The sequence below is a fragment of the Passer montanus genome, unplaced genomic scaffold, assembly GCF_014805655.1.
Source record: "Passer montanus isolate IOZ18808 unplaced genomic scaffold, ASM1480565v1 scaffold9, whole genome shotgun sequence".
Classification (NCBI taxonomy): Eukaryota; Metazoa; Chordata; class Aves; order Passeriformes; family Passeridae; genus Passer; species Passer montanus.
The window spans coordinates 13,155,568-13,174,347 of record NW_024374367.1 but is presented as its reverse complement, the minus strand read 5'-3'; the positions used below and the strand labels follow the sequence as shown (position 1 = coordinate 13,174,347).

At 42.8% G+C, this 18,780-nt stretch overlaps 1 protein-coding gene across 16 annotated transcripts in view; it reads left to right on the top strand.

Moving 5' to 3' along the window:
* Positions 1 to 18,780, top strand: part of FOXP1 (forkhead box P1) — a 380,068-nt gene that overhangs the window by 342,956 nt on the left and 18,332 nt on the right. For 15 of the 16 annotated variants that reach the window (XM_039733876.1, XM_039733880.1, XM_039733879.1 and 12 more), the window contains 5 exons: positions 1 to 72; positions 5,845 to 5,928; positions 14,391 to 14,592; positions 14,684 to 14,763; positions 15,402 to 15,503. The exon at positions 1 to 72 is cut by the window's left edge and continues 16 nt beyond it. In XM_039733876.1, coding sequence (XP_039589810.1) covers positions 1 to 72; positions 5,845 to 5,928; positions 14,391 to 14,592; positions 14,684 to 14,763; positions 15,402 to 15,503 — 540 coding nt within the window. The remainder of the gene's footprint in view (positions 73 to 5,844; positions 5,929 to 14,390; positions 14,593 to 14,683; positions 14,764 to 15,401; positions 15,504 to 18,780) is intronic. The other variant, XM_039733877.1, reaches the window with a different exon arrangement.

The following is an 18,780-nucleotide window of genomic DNA, read 5'->3' as shown; positions in this document are numbered from 1 at the left end:
CATGCGCTGGATGATAGAAGTACAGCCCAATGTAGAGTACAAATGCAGGTTGTACAGCAGTTAGAGCTACAGGTAAAATAAAATTTATTTTAATATTACCTCAGTATTAATCAAATCCAATTCTTGACAGCGATAAAAAATGAGTTCTGCTTTTCCCCCTGTGATTGAAAACCAGCTTTCAAAACCTTCTTGTAGTAGTTTTAAAAACCATCAAAAGGAACTGCAGCTTCATTTCCTCTTTCCTAAACCATAACTTGCAAAGAAATAGGAAACTTACCCAGGCTGACTGATTGGAAAGCCATCAGTTTGTATCTAATGCTTTTATACCCACCCAGGGGGCTGGAGGGGGGCGAGGGGAATGTGGTCCTCTTCATTTGGAGTTGTTGCTACATGGGGGAAATGGTTGATGTTTATTTCCAAACGCTGCATGACCTGGATTGTTTGGTGGTCTTTCATGTACTAATACTCTCCATGTTGTTTTATTATTATTATTATTACTACTATTAATTATTATTACTATTATTTTTTTGCCATTTGTGGAAAATAATTTTTTTTTTGCAAACTGCCAAAAGGGTGTAAATTGGAATATATTGATTGTGATGCAAAGGTATGAGCTGTTTGTGTAATTGCCTTTCCAAATGCTTCTGAGTCCTTTCTGTCTCCCTGCACCTTGCTGCTCCGCCTGGGCAGCTGTGACAGTGTGTCTGTGTGTAGGCAAGAGGTTAGCAAAGAAGGGGAAATTAAAACAATGTTGTACATTATATAGTTACCAGCTATTGAAAAACCTATTTTGTATGCAAGACAGCAGTGTAGAGATATATGGAAAGCCTTGGGCTAAGTACAGAAGATAATTACATTTGGAATTTTACTGAGTTAAGTCATTTATAGCTTCAAATAGTTGGAGAGAAAAATCAGCAAAACCACACTTAAACTTCTTGTTGTTACTTTTCAAGATAAGCATTTTTTAAAAAATGCTTTTTATCTTCTTATCTTACAAATTACCCTTTTTCTTTCATAGATATTTCCTAAATTTTACTTTCAGGAACACGCTGGTCATGACACTCTTTCACTATTAGCTGAAGCAATATAAACTATTTTAATACAAGTTTTATAAAAATCAAACTACCAGTCATAAAATATCAGAGTCTTGCAGAAAATGTTATAAGAAATGGTCTGTTATTTTAACAAGTTTCTTGGGAATTAGGAAAAGAAAAATAAAAATCTACAGTCTTCCTGGTAAACTGAGATATGAGCTAATCTTTCACCAAGGTGCAGTAATATTGAGGCTGAAGGTAAATCTAGATTCCTCAGTTACAGTCAGCTTGAAAAGCATTAATCCTTCTCTCCCACAGTCACTGGGAATGGAACTACAGGAGGATGCACTGTGTTGGACAGGGACAGGACAAAAATACTTGGTTCCCACCTCTCCCTAAACCCATGCCAGTATTTTTGAAAGGTTTATCAGCAGTGCATTCTGCTAATTGCTCTAAATGACTTGGAGTTACAGTTTCACACCCATTTAGTGCTGCCAGTGCTCAGAGTCATTACAAGGGAAGGCAGCATAAGGTCCACAAGACAAGACCATAATTTCAAAGTGGTGTGAGGCCAGAAAGTTCTGGATTTAACAGTCATATAAGGTAGGTAGGTTGAGCTGGAGGCCTAATTTAGGCAGGACTGTTGATGACTGAGTGAGGCCATCTCTGCATTGGCCAGCAAGGACAGGTGCAGGGGGAGGAGTGGGGTCCAGCTTCTGAAATTCTGCAGCTTCCCTCTTCTCCCTCTCCTTTCATCTTGTATCAGTCCTCTGACAGTTAAAAAAAGCCCCTAATTATGTAGAAAGGTTTACCCTCCAGTCCCTAGTTTGCCTGGCTGTGGCCTGTTTTTGCACAGAACCATAACTAAACAAGAGTGTGGTGCCCAGCAGTGGGGTGTTCAGTGGGGATCACTGAGCTGATGCTCAGGCTGTGGAGCAGTTACCAACAGTGATGACAGGCCCTCTGCAGACTGAGTTTTGTGAGTTAGATAGAAAAGGGACCCACAGCCTTTACCCCTGGTCTGCAGCACTGGTGAGCAGCTTTGCCTAACAGTGCAGATGGGAATTACCAGCTTCAGGGTCCAGCACCAGGGCAAGATCTACATTTCCCACCATTTAATGCATGTACAGCTCCATCAAAACAAATTCATTTCACCTGAGGGATATATTTCAGGTTTTGAGTGTGATGGACCCAAATGCTATCCTTTTGTTGTTGTTGCTTATGCTGTTATTTTACTCATTATAGTTTTATTAGTGTTACAGATAAGTGTAATATCCTCTAAAGTAATTTTTAATCAACATTTTTTAAAGAAACAGGTCAAATCTGTTTTGTGTTTGATTGCAAATGCCCTTTAGCTAAAATCTTGAAGTTTGGTCTTAGCATTTCCATCACAAACATAATTCAAAAATCACAGGCAAGGTAGAAACCTTCTCACATTTTGCTTTGTTTAAACCATCTTGACAAGATCATTTTTTGCCATTATAAATAGTGAAAATTGTGCTGCTGAGTAAAACACAAACACAGGAACATACCCCTGTCCTTAGCTAGATGTTAGCTGGAATAGGATATACATTTTGCTACCTTTGAGTGGGAAAACATTTCAGGATAGCAACAGGGCTGTGATGAGTCTAGAGAAGTGTCTTCTAATGGAAGAAAACGAAGGCAGCTGGCCATTTTCAGTGCAGTGAAAACACTGTGTGAGTCTGTTTTCCTGCAGCATCCATTGACACGTGGATTCTGAACCTTCCTAGTGCACAGGCCAACCAGGCACGGAATGGGAGGGATGTGTTTTGGCTGCCTCTTGTACTGCCTGTGACTGGCTTCCTTCACCCTTGTCCTTGGTCTGTCCAAAATCCTGCTGCTGAAGTGATCTCCTGTTCATGTTGAATGCCCTCATTGGGTTTTCATTTTCCCATTCCTGATTCTTGTCTTTATTTTTTTTTGGTCTGGTTTTCCTCCTGTACAATTTCTTCATCATCTGTGTTTCTAATACCTTTCCTCTTGTTCCTTGGTCACTGCCTTGTCTGGAGCCCCTTCTGGCCTCTGCTTTCTGTGCTTCCCTCTCCTGCCTTTCCTACTGGTATAGTTTTAGGATTTAACTTCTCCAGGGCAAGCTGTGTGTCTTGGTGTCCACATTTTGCAGGGCTCATACCTTCCTCTGGATGTATTTTTGGGGGAACCATAGTTAGGCAGTCACATTGTACATCCAGAGGTGAAGGAAGTCTCACAAAATGAGGCTTAGCACGGAGAACTGGGTGGCTGTCTGAAAATTCCCACCATGCAGAGCTTTCCAAATGGGTACAGGAATAAAGAAGGAATCTTCAGATGGGACTGTGTTGTGTTCCTCAGGCCCATGTACAGAGCAGATTCTTACCTCCATGTCAGAGCTGTCCTTGCCCAACAACATTTTCAGTAGATCAAAAGCATTTTCCTGCCTGTTGACTATAAATTCCTATTTCTGGACCATCTACACTCCAGTGATTGCCACCAGTGAGAATTTGCTTCCACCAGTGGCTGAGCAATCCCCCATGGCTTCTTTTGTTTGACCCCACTGACCAGAGGGGCTACTAGTGACACTCTAGTTTTATATCACTACTGCTTCCTGACCTAAGGGAAAAACAGTTTAAAGAAATTCTTCAGATTTTTTTACTTCTCTTCAGTGCTTTGAAACCGAGAGACCTCTATTTTTCATAATTTAAACTCCTGCCTAACTGGGTGAGTGTTTGAATTCCTAGACTATGACAAAATGCTAGCGTGTGTCTGCCTGAAATGTCGAGAGGATCTTTAATAACCTCCATCCACCAGATTCGGCGTTAAAAGCATTGCTGAGACGATGAGTGGAAACACTACAAACAAGGACCCCGGCGGTGGGAGGGAGGTGCCCCTCTCCGTCTCTCCCTCGCCGTGGGGGCTGGAGGAAGCACAGCAGGGTGTGCCCTGTGCTGCCCGGGTGCCATCCCCTCCTGCCGCCACGCCGGGGCTGGCAGGAAGCTCTCAGGTGCCTGCCTTGTATTTATTTTGGCTACGAGATGTTGTTCTTCTGCAGTAGCCTGCAGACCAAAATCTTAAGGCACAGATGACCCCGCCAAGCAGCCCGTGTGCCCGGAGACTGCTAGGAATGAGGGATTGCACAACAGAGCTGCACAGCTATTTCTTGGCTTAATTTGTTTTGTATGAAGCACAGCAGCTGAGGGTGAGCCCTCTCCTTTCTCTGGAGAGGTTCTCAGAGGACTCTCAGAGGGAGAAGTTCCTGCTGCAGCACTGAGATAAGAGCCTGGCGCTGCCCTCAGCTCTCCTGTGAAGTGTCCAGCTCAGATCAGGATGAGATTGCAGGAGATCTGCCATAGGTGTCAGGTTTTTCTCTCTTGCCATTGAGGTTTTTGACCAAAAGAAGAGGAGCCATTTGAAAAGTGCAGTGACACCATTTTTTCCCTTTATTTCATTCCTGTCTTGGAAACTTCAGTGCCAAGTTTTATCCCATCATGGCACAATCTCAAACCCCTCCCCTTGCAAAGAGCAGGACAACCTTGGCCGTAAGGTTATGAGTGGGGATTTATGATCAAGTCTCCTTTTATACACACTTAGCCCCACTTTGCTGCTACAAACAGATGACGATGATAAGGTGGGCAGGTTGTTTTAAGTTTTGCTGGAACGTGAGCACAGTTCTCCTCTTGGCACCAGCAGTCTGGCTTGTCTAAAGCAAAAACAAAACTCTGCAAAAACTGGCATTTGTAAGAACCTGATTCAGGTCCTCTTGAAAGCAGCAACCTTTATGTTCAGCATGCAGGTTAACAACACCCCTTTTTCATTAGTATTCTTAATATCTTTCCACTGTAATTTTTTTTGAAGAGTAGCTGGAAAAAAGTCCCATTCACACATAGAAAAAAAATCCCTTGTTTCCAAATACAATGAAATTTAATGTCTGTCCAGTGCATTGAAAGGTTTTGGGAAGCTGACCAGGCTATGGATGCATACCAGTGATCCAGAGATTCCAGCTGTGTGGATCTCAATCATAAAATAGTAGAGACATTGAGAGCAGGGGCTTCACCATAACTCTTGGGCCTGAAGTGGCTGATGTGAAAGGATGACGACATGAGTCCTGCAGCATTGGGTGCCCAGGGATGAGTGGTTTGGGGTGATTACTGCTGCTTTCAGCCTTTCCCACCCCACTGCCCTCAGCCAGGGGGATGCTGGCAACTCCCACAGCAGGTCCTGCCCCATGCTCAGGTGCCCAGCCTGGCTTCCCAGGGTGACCCACTGAGGGCTCTGCCACCTTCTCAAGCCAAAACAAGGTGCTTTTGGACCCAAGGCTGCCTGCAGAGCCCTGTGGAGGTGCCTCGTGTGGTTAACCACCCCAGCTGTGCTCGTTGCATGTGCCACAATGCCTGTGGTTGATGTAAAGCCACAGCCCATCTGTGCCACTCGTTCTGTGCTCTGAGAGAAGGAAAACACATCCTAGAACCGCTGCCTTGCTTTCCTTCTGCTGAGCCTCCCGAGCTGGAGTGGGGCTGGTTAATAAACATGATTCACTGTTGTCTTTTAGCTGTCAAGGCTGGAGTGAAGCTCTTGGTGCCAGCAGGTCTAGCTCTTCTCACTCGAGGGCTAATGCATTTTGCTTTGGGAAATGGTGACACCCAGCACCACACATTCGCTTTACCTCACGAATAGCCCATATACAATTTCCAAACTACTCAGCAATAAAACTCTTCTGTCTCATGCCTCGGTGCCAGCTGTTTAATTAGGAATAAGCAGAGGCTGGGTTTTATTTGTACGACTAACAGAGGGTTTTTTTTTTTCTCTCCTCTTCCAGCTTGCAAAAGATAAAGAGCGCCTGCAAGCCATGATGACACACCTGCATGTGAAGTCAACTGAACCAAAAGCCACCCCTCAGCCCGTAAGTACTGAACTGTGGTGAAAGCAAAAACCAAACCTCACAACAAACTTCTCTTTCTTGTTCCCCACTGAAGCCCATGCTGTGGATCCTGGCCCATTTCAGAGCCGGGTGTGGGGAGGAGATGGGAAGTGCAGCCGGGTTTTGTCATCCCCCTCTCTTCAGGGAGCGTCAAAGTCCAGTTTGGTTCCAAAGCTGATGCATTGGGCCTTTTTCTGGCCTCATGTAACTCGCTTTCCATCAGTCTGACTTGGATGAAATCTTAGGAAGTGTTAGGAAGGAGTTGTAATTAAATTATATGTAGTATATTTATTTTGCTTTCTCCCGGTCTGACAGACATTAACTGTAGAAGTGACTCTAACTGCACGTTCTGATGATAATCACGGTTACCCGGTATCAGGTTTTATACTGTTGAAACTGAGAAAGGAAACCTCCTCTACCCCAGATTGCTCTTTGAAGAAGGGGGAGTAGGGGAAGCAAGTGGCTTTGCAGCCCAGGAAAACTCCTGGTTACCCCCAATCCCAGGAAAATCCCCCATCTCCTTCCCTGACTGAAGGGACTCTTCTTCAGCTGTTGTTTTCTATCAACCTCTTAATGCTGAAAATGTTCCTGGGAGCTTCCAATGATTATTCAAAATGGAGAGAGTGCTTTGCTTCTTGATTTTAAGATTTGTAAGATTTAAAGGTACACTGGCTTTATTTCATTTTGCTTTGAGTCATTGTGTGAAAATTAATTGAGCGTTGACAATCTATAGTTAGTACCAGCAATTTTAATCAATATGCAATGATGCAGCATAATGACAAAGTATTGGTTTATCTGTTTTGACTGATTTTTTTTCTATAAATAAAGCAAACACACACCCATATATGTGTGATTTATGGTGATAGAAATAAAAAGGAGTCAGACTATTAACCCAGCAAATATGGTAGCCTGCCAAGATGCAGTTGGTAGACAAAATTAATGTCTGAAACAGAACACATTACAGAGATAGAGAACATAAAATCATTAAACACTTCGCGCACACATTTTTACTAGAAAAGGATTTCTCAGTTTCCGTGTAGTTGGAAATAAATGGCTGCAGAAGTGCATAGGGAGGCTACTAGATAGAAAATTGCAGGCTATTCAGTAACACTGGAGCAGATGTCATAGTCAACGGGAAACTTCCTTGCCTTTTTGAAGAGAGTTGAGTGGTAGGTACAAACCCTTCCATTTAAGTTGTTGAGATGCCTAAAATTGCTTGGTCTGGTGGACACCAGCCCTCTAGAGTAGAAACTACTGGCAGTGCCTATAAAAATAGCATTCTTCCAGTTCCTCACATCCATCCCAGCCCGAATGCAAATGCTTCAGCGCATTGTTGGCAAAGTGCGTAGACCCAACAGAATGGGGAGGAGGTTTGGTTTCTATAGCTCTTACTGGATTAAAAATTAAAACAGCGGAATAATCTGGGAGTCTCAAAGCACTCTGCCTTGAGGCCTTTCATAACAGCAGTGCCCCTCAGGAGGAAGGATTACAAACTGAAGGGAGGAAATCATCAGAAGGAGAGCGGTGTTTGGCAGGGCTGCTCGTGATCGATGCCGGGCCGCCGAGGGCAGGGAGCTTTGGAGGGTCTTGTCGGCTGCGGAGATACCAGGCGGTGTCGCCATGAAGATTAGTGTTAACAGCTAATAAACAGGGAAAAGCAGAGGGAAAAAAACCCGTGAACGCAGGGGGAAAAGGGCTGTCTTGATTAGTATTAAAAATGTTTTACATTCTGGAAAATTATAGCTTTGTTGGGGACCTCCTACTAAATTTATTTTTAACTGCTCTATTGAAAATTCTGTACCACTAGTCAACATTATCTCTCAGTTGCTCAGCACAGTGTTTCTTTATTAAAAGAAATAGGCATGAATATTTTTGACTGAAAAATTAATAGCTTTTGAATTCATACACAGCAGGTTTTCTTTTGCAAAGAAGTCCAATATCGCTGCACAGCACTTCTATAACCATTTATTTAGAGTCCAAGTCAAACCTTTGACAGCTAGAGCAGTGTTACAAGCCAACATAAAGAACTCCAAGATGTAAACCAACAATAGGCAGTCTGTGTGAGGTTTGCCATTGTCAAATACATAGATTGTTTGGATTAGTTTATGTAAATGTACTGTTGTATTACCCTTTGGAAAAAAAAAGATCACATTTGTGTATGAAAAGTGGTTTCGTTCACAGGCAGCATTATAAATTCCTTATCCTTTAACTTACATGTTAGAAGTAAAAATTGGTGCCTGACAGGCCTATATTGTGTGGCACTCTGTTGTTGGATTGAAACTGCCTTCTTTTCATTTATTGAAATATAGAAAAATTTATTATAGATACCATCTGATAAATCAGAAATTATTAAAATATGTATAGGTGAAGCATTTGAAAATTAATTATAAAATGTAGAAGTATAGTGTTTTGCATAAATTGTGCTTTCCTAGTGAAAAAAATACACAGGCATTGCATAGACTCTGCTAGACCCTCATCCTTTTAACTCAGTGGGATAGGACTTTGGTAAAAAGATCTGATGACCATTATTGCACTGCAAAGTAGTCTTTACATCCAGTAATTAATTTTTTTTCTGCCAACATAACTAATGCAAGGTGTGTGTTAGAACTAATATATTATGGTATTCAGTGATTTTAAAGGAAAAAATGTCTGCAAATCCAAACATAGCAGTGAGTTGGGATTTAAAATTACAGCCTTTTCATGACTGAGGAAATGTTTTTATTCTGCTTATAGGATTTTAATGCTTGTTTTAAACTATTTTGTTACTGTCAGGCAAGATGGTACATGAGCATCTGTGTTAACCATGTGCCATGTGTAGTCCACACTGACCACTTGTGCCATCTTTGCCTTCTGGGCTTCAGACAGTAGCTGAGTGTGTGGTGTTGGACCAGTTTGGACCACAGCCAAGTTATTGAGGGTCGTGCATCAATTCAAAACTCACCCAGCTCATGGGAAGAGTTGTTTGTCTGATTTAGTCATGTCCATCCATCCCATCCCATCCCCACCTTTGGGTGTCTTTAGCTCTTCACAGTAATTGTGAGCTTGGCAGGGGTGGTGGAGTGGCCCCTGCATTTCAGCCCACCAAGAAATCTGCTCAGTAAAGCTCTCTAGTCCTACTAAAGTCGATGAGATTTAAGCACATTCCTCTGTGGTGTAGTGGTGATGGCCCAAATCATTGGCAGACTGCGTGGGCAGGGAGGTGCTGTCGGTGTCTGGTGCTGCTCCCCAGGGGCTGCTGGGCAGGCAGGAAGGGGTCTGGGGTGCAGGGGAGCATCCCAGGAACTGGGGCAGTGCTCAGGATCCCCTTTGAAAACACCCAGCTTTATAATGAAAATGCTGAGCAGCAGCAGTTCAAAGAAAACAGAGCTATCTCAGAGCTCAGCACTTGGAGCAGGCAGCGTTGTTCCCGTCTGTGCTACATGTGTTGTTTTGGTGGGACCGAGAGGCCTGAGTAAAGTGAGAACAAAGCCATGAGACAGAATAGGCTGTGACGTGTTTTGGTAAGGTGAACTTTTTTTCAAGGTAAAAAAACAAAACCACAACACAAAAGCCGGAACAGCGATTTCTCAGGAACTGTCATCCTGGTTTTGCTATTAAGGTACCCCCCCGACATGCTGTTTTCATCGGTGTTAGCCATCAGCATAATAGGTTCAAATGGAAATGTGCTTTCTTCTGCGAGGATTAACTTGTGTTGAAGTTCATAGGAAGGGAAGGAGAAGGAAAAAGCATCAACCAGCAAGTAATTCTTCATACTAGGTGCTGTAACTATCTTTTAAAAATAGACAGAAAACTTTTAAAGGCCCTTCTGGCACTTTAAATAAGATGCACTGTTAGATATCCCTTCTTTAATGTATTTTTTTTACCATAACCATAGCAGTTATGATTGTTTTGAAATACTGTTTTTAGCAACTGTAATAACAAAGCATTAAAAAAAAAAAGTCTTTTAACTGTTGAGGTAATGACTGAGCATTTTAGCTGCTGTAGCCATACTTTATAGTTTGAAAAAATAACGATATGCAGCAATAAAGAGAGATTCTCAAGCACAACAAAAGCTGTTTTTATATACTGGTTTTCATTAAGTCTCACTCCTCAGCTTCAGTTTCCTTAGTATTCCTGCCAATAACAACACCTGCTAAGTGATTGCTGCCTGCCAGGCTCTGCATCCAATACACTGATGTGTCCAGGCTGAAACAGGGAGAGGAAGACGCGGCACTGAACAAAGTTTTAGGCCCAGTATTACTTTCTCTCTCTCACACCCTCAATGTCAAGAAAAGGAGTTTATTCTCTAAAGTATTCCAGTCCCAGGAGCTCAGTGCACATAAGTCCTGAGCCTCAGCTGGGCCCAGAGCAGCAGCACCCATTGCAGGGGAGTCACTGGGTATGGCCTCACTGTGACCCTTAGAAACTGTTTTTTTCCCTTTTTTAAAAGAGTTTCAGTGCTATTTTATGTGCAGCCACTATTGTCATGTAAAATATTTACGCAAAAAGAAATCAGACTTAGTCCTAGTGGGAGAGCCACTAACTGAAAATCTATTTTTTTAAACTGAGTTACCTCTGCCTTGTTTATATCTAAAGAAAAAAAGCAAATTACTCAGTTTTCACCTTTAATGGGGAGACATGACTATTTCTTGAAAGGAAAGGTTAATAATAAAATCCTAAGCAGGATATTGAGCATTGAGATAATTATGGCAGTTATGAATGACCAAGTCAAAACAGTATGAGCAAATATTCTCAAAAACCAAAACTCAACAAAGCAATCAACAAAGTTCAGTGGTTGAATTTGAAGAATTTTGGGACTTAACATCTGTTGTAAGATTTGCTGGTTTTTGCTGTGGTTTTTTTTTTTTTGGCGGGGGGGAGTTGATGTTTTTTTAATTATTATTTTTGGGTTTGGTTGTTTTTTGAAGGCTGAAGGAAATCCTCCCTCCCCCCATTCCCAGGACAAATATAAAAACATTTTAACTCCTTGGTGTAGGGGTGAACTCTGAGTGCCCACATTGCTGCAGTGCAAGAGTTCTTGCTTGTTGAAGTGCTCACTCTGTGGCTTGGGTTCCCTCCCCTCTGCCAGCAGTGATACTCATCCAAAAACTACGGTATGTGGGAAACAGCCTGTGTACAAAATACCAATGCGAACAACTTTTCTAATCATAGTAACTTGTTTTTAAATAGCAAATGCAAACAGGGAGAAACCATGTAGAGTTTCCATCAGGAAAAGAAACCCTCCCAGCCCAGTCCCTCCCTGATCTTTGCCCTGCACAGTCATCCACGGCCGCTTCCACATTTCTAATTGACGCCAATATTAAGATTTAATAGTTTACCATTCAGATTAATAATTCAAGATGGCAACAAAACCAACACCATTCATAATTTGTTATTCTGCTCTAATTCACAACCGATTTTTCAGCCTTGGCGCTATCGACGCAACAAAGGAAGCGGCAGCGAAAGGCTGTGGAGGGAGTGCAGCCCTCTCCTCCCTCACCCTGGCTCGGGTTTGGGGAACCCAGCTGGAAGAGGAGAGTGTCATCAAATAAAACACGGAAAACGGAAAAACTTCGCTAGCGATGGACAAGGTCGTGTTTCATTAACTTGTTGGTTCAGGCTCACAAATGGTCGTCGGAGGTGAAACGCGGCAGACTCGCTGCGTTCCAGCTTTTTGTTCTCTCTTTCCTCACAGACTGCAGTCATGTTTAATTTGGAAACTGGGCTCCTTTGGCAAATTAGCAATTAGAACAATTTTGTGGGAATATGTATATGTGTCATTAGGTTTCCTGCAAATTAATAGCGAGAGCAGAGGTCAGGCAGAAATTTTCCACTTGACTGCAGCTCCTCTGTTGAGATTTGGCACTTTGTTTTGGAACGGCCACAGCTGCTCAAAGCCACAGTCTTCCTTTAGGAACTGTCTTTTAATTAGTTTACCTCATAGCCATTATTACAAATATTACTGCCTCCCCTCCTTGAAATAAAATTACTGTTTCTACAAAATATTCCAGTGACATCTTGCACCACTGCACATTGATGGTGGGGTCACTTGGATGCAGCGTTTAATCATTAGATCACCTCCATAAGCATCTCCTAATTAGAGTCCTTACAATACAATTTTATCTGGTAATTAGCTGAGATTGGCTGCTTCCTCTGTAGCTTATTAGTGGCAGCCCAGCAGTGGGTGTGAATCACAGTGTCATTTGTCAAGCCTGTTAAAGCCCCCCCCTTTGCTCGTCCTCTTCTCTGTTTATTCCTCGTCGCTACCTATGCTGTAAAGCCTAAAGAAATCTAACTCGATTCAGATTCTTTAAGCAGGGAATGCTGACCTTTGTGGATCCTTTCTCAAGCTTCCCTAGTAGAAACAGATTAAATGTTAAGTTTTTACATGCTGAAAAAGGAAGGGGGCTCTTTTGAACTGGAGTAGTTGGGAGCCATAATGATGAAGCAGGAGCAGTGATCTTTCCAACGGGAGGGCCTGGCTGCCGAGCCTGCACCGAGAAGGGCACTTAAAATTGATGCAGATTTCCTCGCAGTTATTGGACTGTTAAAATGTCCATTTAGAAACTGAGATAAAATACAGTGGATTTAATTTCATGGTGAGACCTGTCAGTTGCACTATTATTATCATCACTGGTCCTTTTATCATATGTAATAGATGGATAGATGGATAACAGGGAGACATTACTATATATATGTCCCTAATCAGTGTCCTTAAATCAGGCCAGTCAGTGAGCAGACTGGGTGGCACATGGTGGCAGTGCATGGCACCAGGGGGTTTTAAACCTCTAGAGAGGTGGTGGTTCATGCTGGAGCTGGGATCCACACCTGCCTTTCACCACCTTCACCATCCCTCTCTGGGTTCATGCTCCCTGGCTTTGCCATGAAGTGTTAAATATTTCCCACTGGAAGGCAAGGGAATTTGTAAGCCCCTGCAGGGAAAGGTGTGTGTTTGCAGGTCTGCTGCTCACCATCTTCTTCCCTTGAAGCAGCATCAGGGCTGTGCCAGGAGTTTGTGGCTGGGGTTTCCCTCAGCTCCTTCTCACTGTCAGGAAGGACAAGCAATCACAATTTATCTTCCCTCAGCTGAGCCCTTTCTGTGGGCGATGGGCTTTTTGTGTTGGTATCCTCTCTGTAATACTGCAGCTCTTTATTTTCCACTACCTTTGTTTGGGATAAATCCTATTATTTTTTAAAAGAAACATTATTTGTGGCTATTAACTCATATGAGGAATGCTAATAGGAGTTTTCTTATCTGGTTACTTCCATACAAGGAAAATTAACACAGTGCCTTATGGATAAACATGAGATTTTGGGGGCATGGCTGCGTCGTGTGCCTTGCCTTCATCTCAGAAGGTTTAATGTCTAGCAAAAAAGGAATTTTAATCATGAACAAAAGTTGTAAAATTCTGGCCCTGTTAAATTCAGTAGGAATTTTGCTACCGACTTCAGTGGGGTCAGGATTTCACCAATATTATTCGTGAAACCGCCTAAGGGAAGGAAATGTGGAAGTAGTCAAAGAGCCCTTTTCTTGGTCGTCTTCTGTGATGTTGTAGTTAAGGGATTGGATTGTTTGTTTAAAATAGTTCAGCAGCAGCAACCTCTTGGGATGGGGCGTCACCTTTCAAAGGACGTTGTAGGGCAGAAAGAAAGGGTTGGGGAGGAATGTGGATGCTGGTTATATAAATAGGTGGTGTATCGAAAACGGTCGGGTTGGAGCTGGGTTTGATACCCAATCCTGGAGGCAGGTGTGTTTTACAGCCTGCTGTGGCACGCTGCCACACCAGTGGGGCCAGGCTTCGTGCAGGTAACACCAATGCCTTCCATCCTAGGAGGGAAAAACAGAGTGGTGCCACTTGTGCTGGGCTGAATGCTCACAGTATTTCATGCACTGTGATTAATTAAATTATTCCAGTGTTAACCTACTCTGGGCTTTGCTTTTAAAATGGATGAACAGAGAGGGAAAAAAAAGAAAAGGCGAAATGCTGAAGAGAGAGATTGTTTCTCCCTAGCATGTCCCTAGGAAAGTCTTGTCTTTTATTTTAAGCCTGATGCCTTCAATGAAATATCCAGGAAGACTGATTAGAAGCCATGCATAATGATAGCATGGAAATCAGAGAGGTGTGGGGTTTGGACTGTGAAACAATGAAACTTGAAGTAAAATATTAAAATGATCATGTACTGTGCGAGATTTTCTATTAAGATTTAGATAAAAATTCATGATTTGTTCTTTAGGCGGCAGGCTGTGTTGCTCTGTTTTTTAAACCCATTTGGAGATGTATATATGTAATTATTATTTATTTCCCTTTGCTGGCTCTTAACGGAGATGTTACAGCAGCACTTTGTGCTGAAGCTGCAGTGTCTGCTTGTAACTGAGGGACACTCCAGCATCGAGGGTTTCCTCTGCAGCCCTTAACCATGCAGAAATGCTGTTTGTAACGACCCCCTTGTCCTTCCCTCCGCAGCTGAATCTGGTATCGAGCGTCACGCTTTCCAAGACCGCGTCCGAGGCGTCTCCGCAGAGTTTACCTCATACTCCCACCACCCCGACTGCGCCCATCACTCCCGTCACGCAGGGACCGTCGGTCATCACTACCACGAGCATGCACAACGTCGGACCCATCCGGAGGCGGTACTCGGACAAGTACAACGTCCCCATCTCTTCAGGTAACGGGGTTCTGCTGGCACAGCCCCCGCCTTCGCCCACGGCCCGGCGGCGTCGGGCTGTGATGATAACAGAACAACTGCTCTCATTTAGCAGATATTGCCCAGAACCAAGAATTTTATAAGAACGCAGAAGTTAGACCACCATTCACGTATGCATCTTTAATTAGACAGGTAAGCTGAACCAAACACACGCGTCTGGATTAGGAAAAAAAGTATATCTCCCTATATGTGCTGGATTAAATAGATTTTCAAACCTTTGGTATGTAAGCATGCTCAAATGCTCAAACCTTTACTATAAGGGTTTTTAGAACTGCAATATATAACATAATTGCTTTTGATTAAGTATTACAATACGATGTGATTATTAGGAAATTCATTTCACACAACAGTGAAAATGAGCCTGTTTAAAGATGGCAAGTCAATTATCACAAGCTACAGTAATCTCTGATCCCTAGAATTAATCTGAGCTCTAAATAATTACTGAGCTTTAATCAGCTAGTGAAATGTTTTGCATTTCTCTTTGATTCTGCTTTATGAATGACTAATAAATTAATATTTCTGTAAGGAAACAGAAATAAAAACTCAAAACAATTAGATAATTCCATTTTGAATTTTGCCATTGAACTGTTAAATACAGCCATTAATCTTAGTTCACATTGTGAAAACCCTCCTTTCGATTTCTTGCTCCAAATCTCTTCTTTTTCATTCTTCCTTTCTTCCCTTTTTTTGTATCTGGCAAAGTAAAACTGTGAGCTGTGTTTTGTACTGGTGTGCTGGTAACTGATCTTGCAATCGCTTTGCTCCACAAGGCCATCCTGGAATCTCCTGAAAAACAGCTAACACTAAACGAAATCTACAACTGGTTCACGCGAATGTTCGCCTACTTCCGACGCAACGCGGCGACGTGGAAGGTAAGGCTGAGCCCACCTCCTGCCTTTGCTCTCTGCCGTGTACAGAGCAGACCTTGCTGATGACATAAATTGTCCCGACATGAAAATGGGGACATGAAAAATTTAGATCGGCAGTTGTGACACGCGCCGGGTGCCTTATCTGCAGGAACAATTTGATATTTGGCAGAAAAAATTCCTCTGCCTTTGAAAACCACTAATTGAATCCCCATTATTGGCTTTTATGTTCTGTGATTATGCCGTGAGTTCCTCTGTGTGGTTGCTACGAGCAGGGAAACTCAGGCTCTTCAGCCAGAACATATTAAAAAATTTAAAAAAAAGAAAAAGGAGGTAAAGTTCTCGTGTCAGTGGAAGATATACTATTCGTCTTTTTAGCTATTCAGGTTTTAATCACGACCATTTTTTTCCCTAGGATCTATAGATCAGTGGATTTCTTTCCTCAGTTGATTGACTCTTAACTACATAAACAGCTGTTATAAACTTCCTCTCTGTTTTTTTTAATCACACAGCAGAAGCTTATTGAATTTAATATGCAAGAAGCAAGCTCCTCAATGAGAAATGTCTTTAACAGAAAAAGACGTGGGGTTTTGCACTTTAATTTCCTTTGATTACTGTCACACATACTGTTAGATGAGAGGTTTGGGGCGTTAATTTTATTCTGTATTTTGGGGGGCCACTCTTTCTCTTTAAACATAGCACTTTAATAGTCATATTGACTTCTGAATCCAGAGCAATCACAAATGAATGATTCAAATAACTGGATGTTGTGTTGCTGTAAAAACTGTACGCTGCTGCTTGGAATCTCTCTTAATCCAGACAGCACTGTTGTTCTCAAGCAACTTCAAATGACCAGGTAGTATGAATAGGTCCCATACATGCTGTTCCATCAGCTCTTTCTGTTTTTCCTGTCCCAGCCTGCATTTAAGATTAATTCCTTCAGCGGATGGAGCTAAAAATGGTCCTTGGAAGTTAGCTTGGTTTTTAGTGGCATGGTTTTCGTTTCATTCAGACCCCAGCACAATTTTGTACGTTTTCAGCCCTGGTCTAGAAGCTCTTAAGTTCAGGAAAAGTTTCTGTGATTGCTGCTTTGATTCTTCCCTGCAGTTGGAAAACATGAGCAGTGCTCAACTTTGCAGCTTCCTTACTATCCAGAAAGGAAATTAACTTTCCCTGATTTAAGATCCTTTTAGACCTGCCTGTCTTTTGCTGCTGGAGTGCTTCCAGTAGGGCTTTTCAGCAGCTGCAGGTGTGGGTGCTAAAGTAAAAATCCTATTTAGTTCCAGCAGCAAAGGGAAGTGGAGGGAGGAGTGGAAGAAGGCAGCAGGCAGTCCTGGCTGTATCTCCTGTGAGCCTAGTTTTGGGAATTAGCTTTTGGCATCCCAAAAAACCAAGTCCCAGGAGCCAGTGCAGATACAGAAGAGCAGCAGAGATGCTGACCTGTAGATTCTCAGGCTTGTAGGAGGACACTGTGTGTCCCAGGGAGGCAGATGCCATCTCCTTGGACACCTTGACCTTATGTGGGTGTCCAGGTCCTGCCTCATGTAACAGGAAAGAAAAACTTCACCCCACATCCACCAGCACCAGCAAAATAGACAACTGGTTGGAGTAGTGCAGGTTTTTGTGCTGGAGACTGCTCAGATTTCTGCCAGCCCCCAGGAACAGCAGGGATGAAAATGCAGCTCTGGATTGGCATGATGGGAAGCCCACGGGGTGCAGAACGAGCACAAGGGGCTAATTGCAGAATCAGAATAATTTGAATATATATGTGCTGATTTGTGCTCACCTCCAGCTAATGCTTAGGGGGCATTTGGGTCACTGTTCCCCAAGTTTAGGGTCAGGGTTTGGTGTGGACAAGCTTCCCTGAGCTCTATTTCAAAAACAGAGAAAAGTGCAAGAATAAAGACCTTTAAAAACTGAACCTCTTTCCCAAAATGCAGTATGACAGAGCCTGAGCAGTTATTAAAATAACAAACCCTTTCATTTACTACATTCAAGCATGTTCAGGGTAATTTTTCTGCAGAAGTGGCTTGCATACAAATATTTTTAACAAGGTAAATATATAATCTTACAATAATAGCTCCTAATTTTTCTGTTAAGCTGATTGCTGGTGCAGCACTGTGAACTGGTTCTGACAGGTCAGAGGCAATGTCTGTTTGCTTTTATTTTTTGGAGTAATTTGCTGGCACAGAGTCACAGCCATGAGGCACAGGCTGCAGGTGTGGCTCTGACACGTTGGGGTATTGTTCACATAAAACTGTTAGATAGCAAGTATCCAGAGGCAGGGGAAACACAACAATTTTTTTCTGGCATGAGTTCCTTAAATAAGTGATCACATGGAAAATAGAAAATGAGGGCAGCACTTCATGGATGTCTTGTAAATATTCAACTTCTCTGTCTCAACATATCCAGCAAGAGCCCTGTCCCCACAGCCTTAAACATCAGTTGCAAATGGACTCCAAGAGAACAAGAACAGTCTGTATTTATCCAACATTAAATTTATTTAAAGAAAAACACAAATATTCCTGCTCAACCCTGTCTTTAGAGACTATTTACAAACTCTGAGGACTCCCTTCGCTGGGCTTTGCCGTGTGCGTTTGATCAACTGCTGTATGAACCACAAGATCAGCTTTCACTGGGGGAAATAGCGTTATTATTCTTACATTTTGCTCCAGACTTGACAGTGTTCCCATTTTCACAGGAAACTGCCTGAGTTACCCAGATGTGGGCCAGCAGCCCTGTGTCGGGTTGCACTAGTGCGGCACCCACCAGCAGTTGCTGAGCTGGCTGATTTCAGCTCGTAAGGTGTGGGGCGTTTACATGTTTTTCCTCCACCTCAAAATCAGGGATTTTGCCAAAAATGTCAACAGTACTGAAATCTGGAAGAGGTGGGAGGGAGAAAAAAAAAAACAACATTAAAAAGTAAGAGCAGAAAGAAGAAAATAAGGGCAGAAGGAAGCAGGCCTGATGGACAGGTTGACTTTCTGCTAGATTTCTTCCTTGCTGAGAGGAAAAGCATATTTAAGGTTTATTGTTGCACCAGTTCAGAAGCAGATCGATGTGGAAAAGCTGAAGTGCCTGGATCAGGCACCTACAGACAGAGATGTGTTTGCACTCAAGCATCTGCTGAGCAAAAGCAGCTCCAGCCCCAAATCTTCCACTCCTACCAGGGAGGGAGTGTGGGGACTGCACTAGGCATGGCAGGGAGGTGGAGGGGGAGCAGAAGACTCTTTGTGTTCCCCTCCCAGCACACACACCACCGCCTCCTGATTTACATGACAAA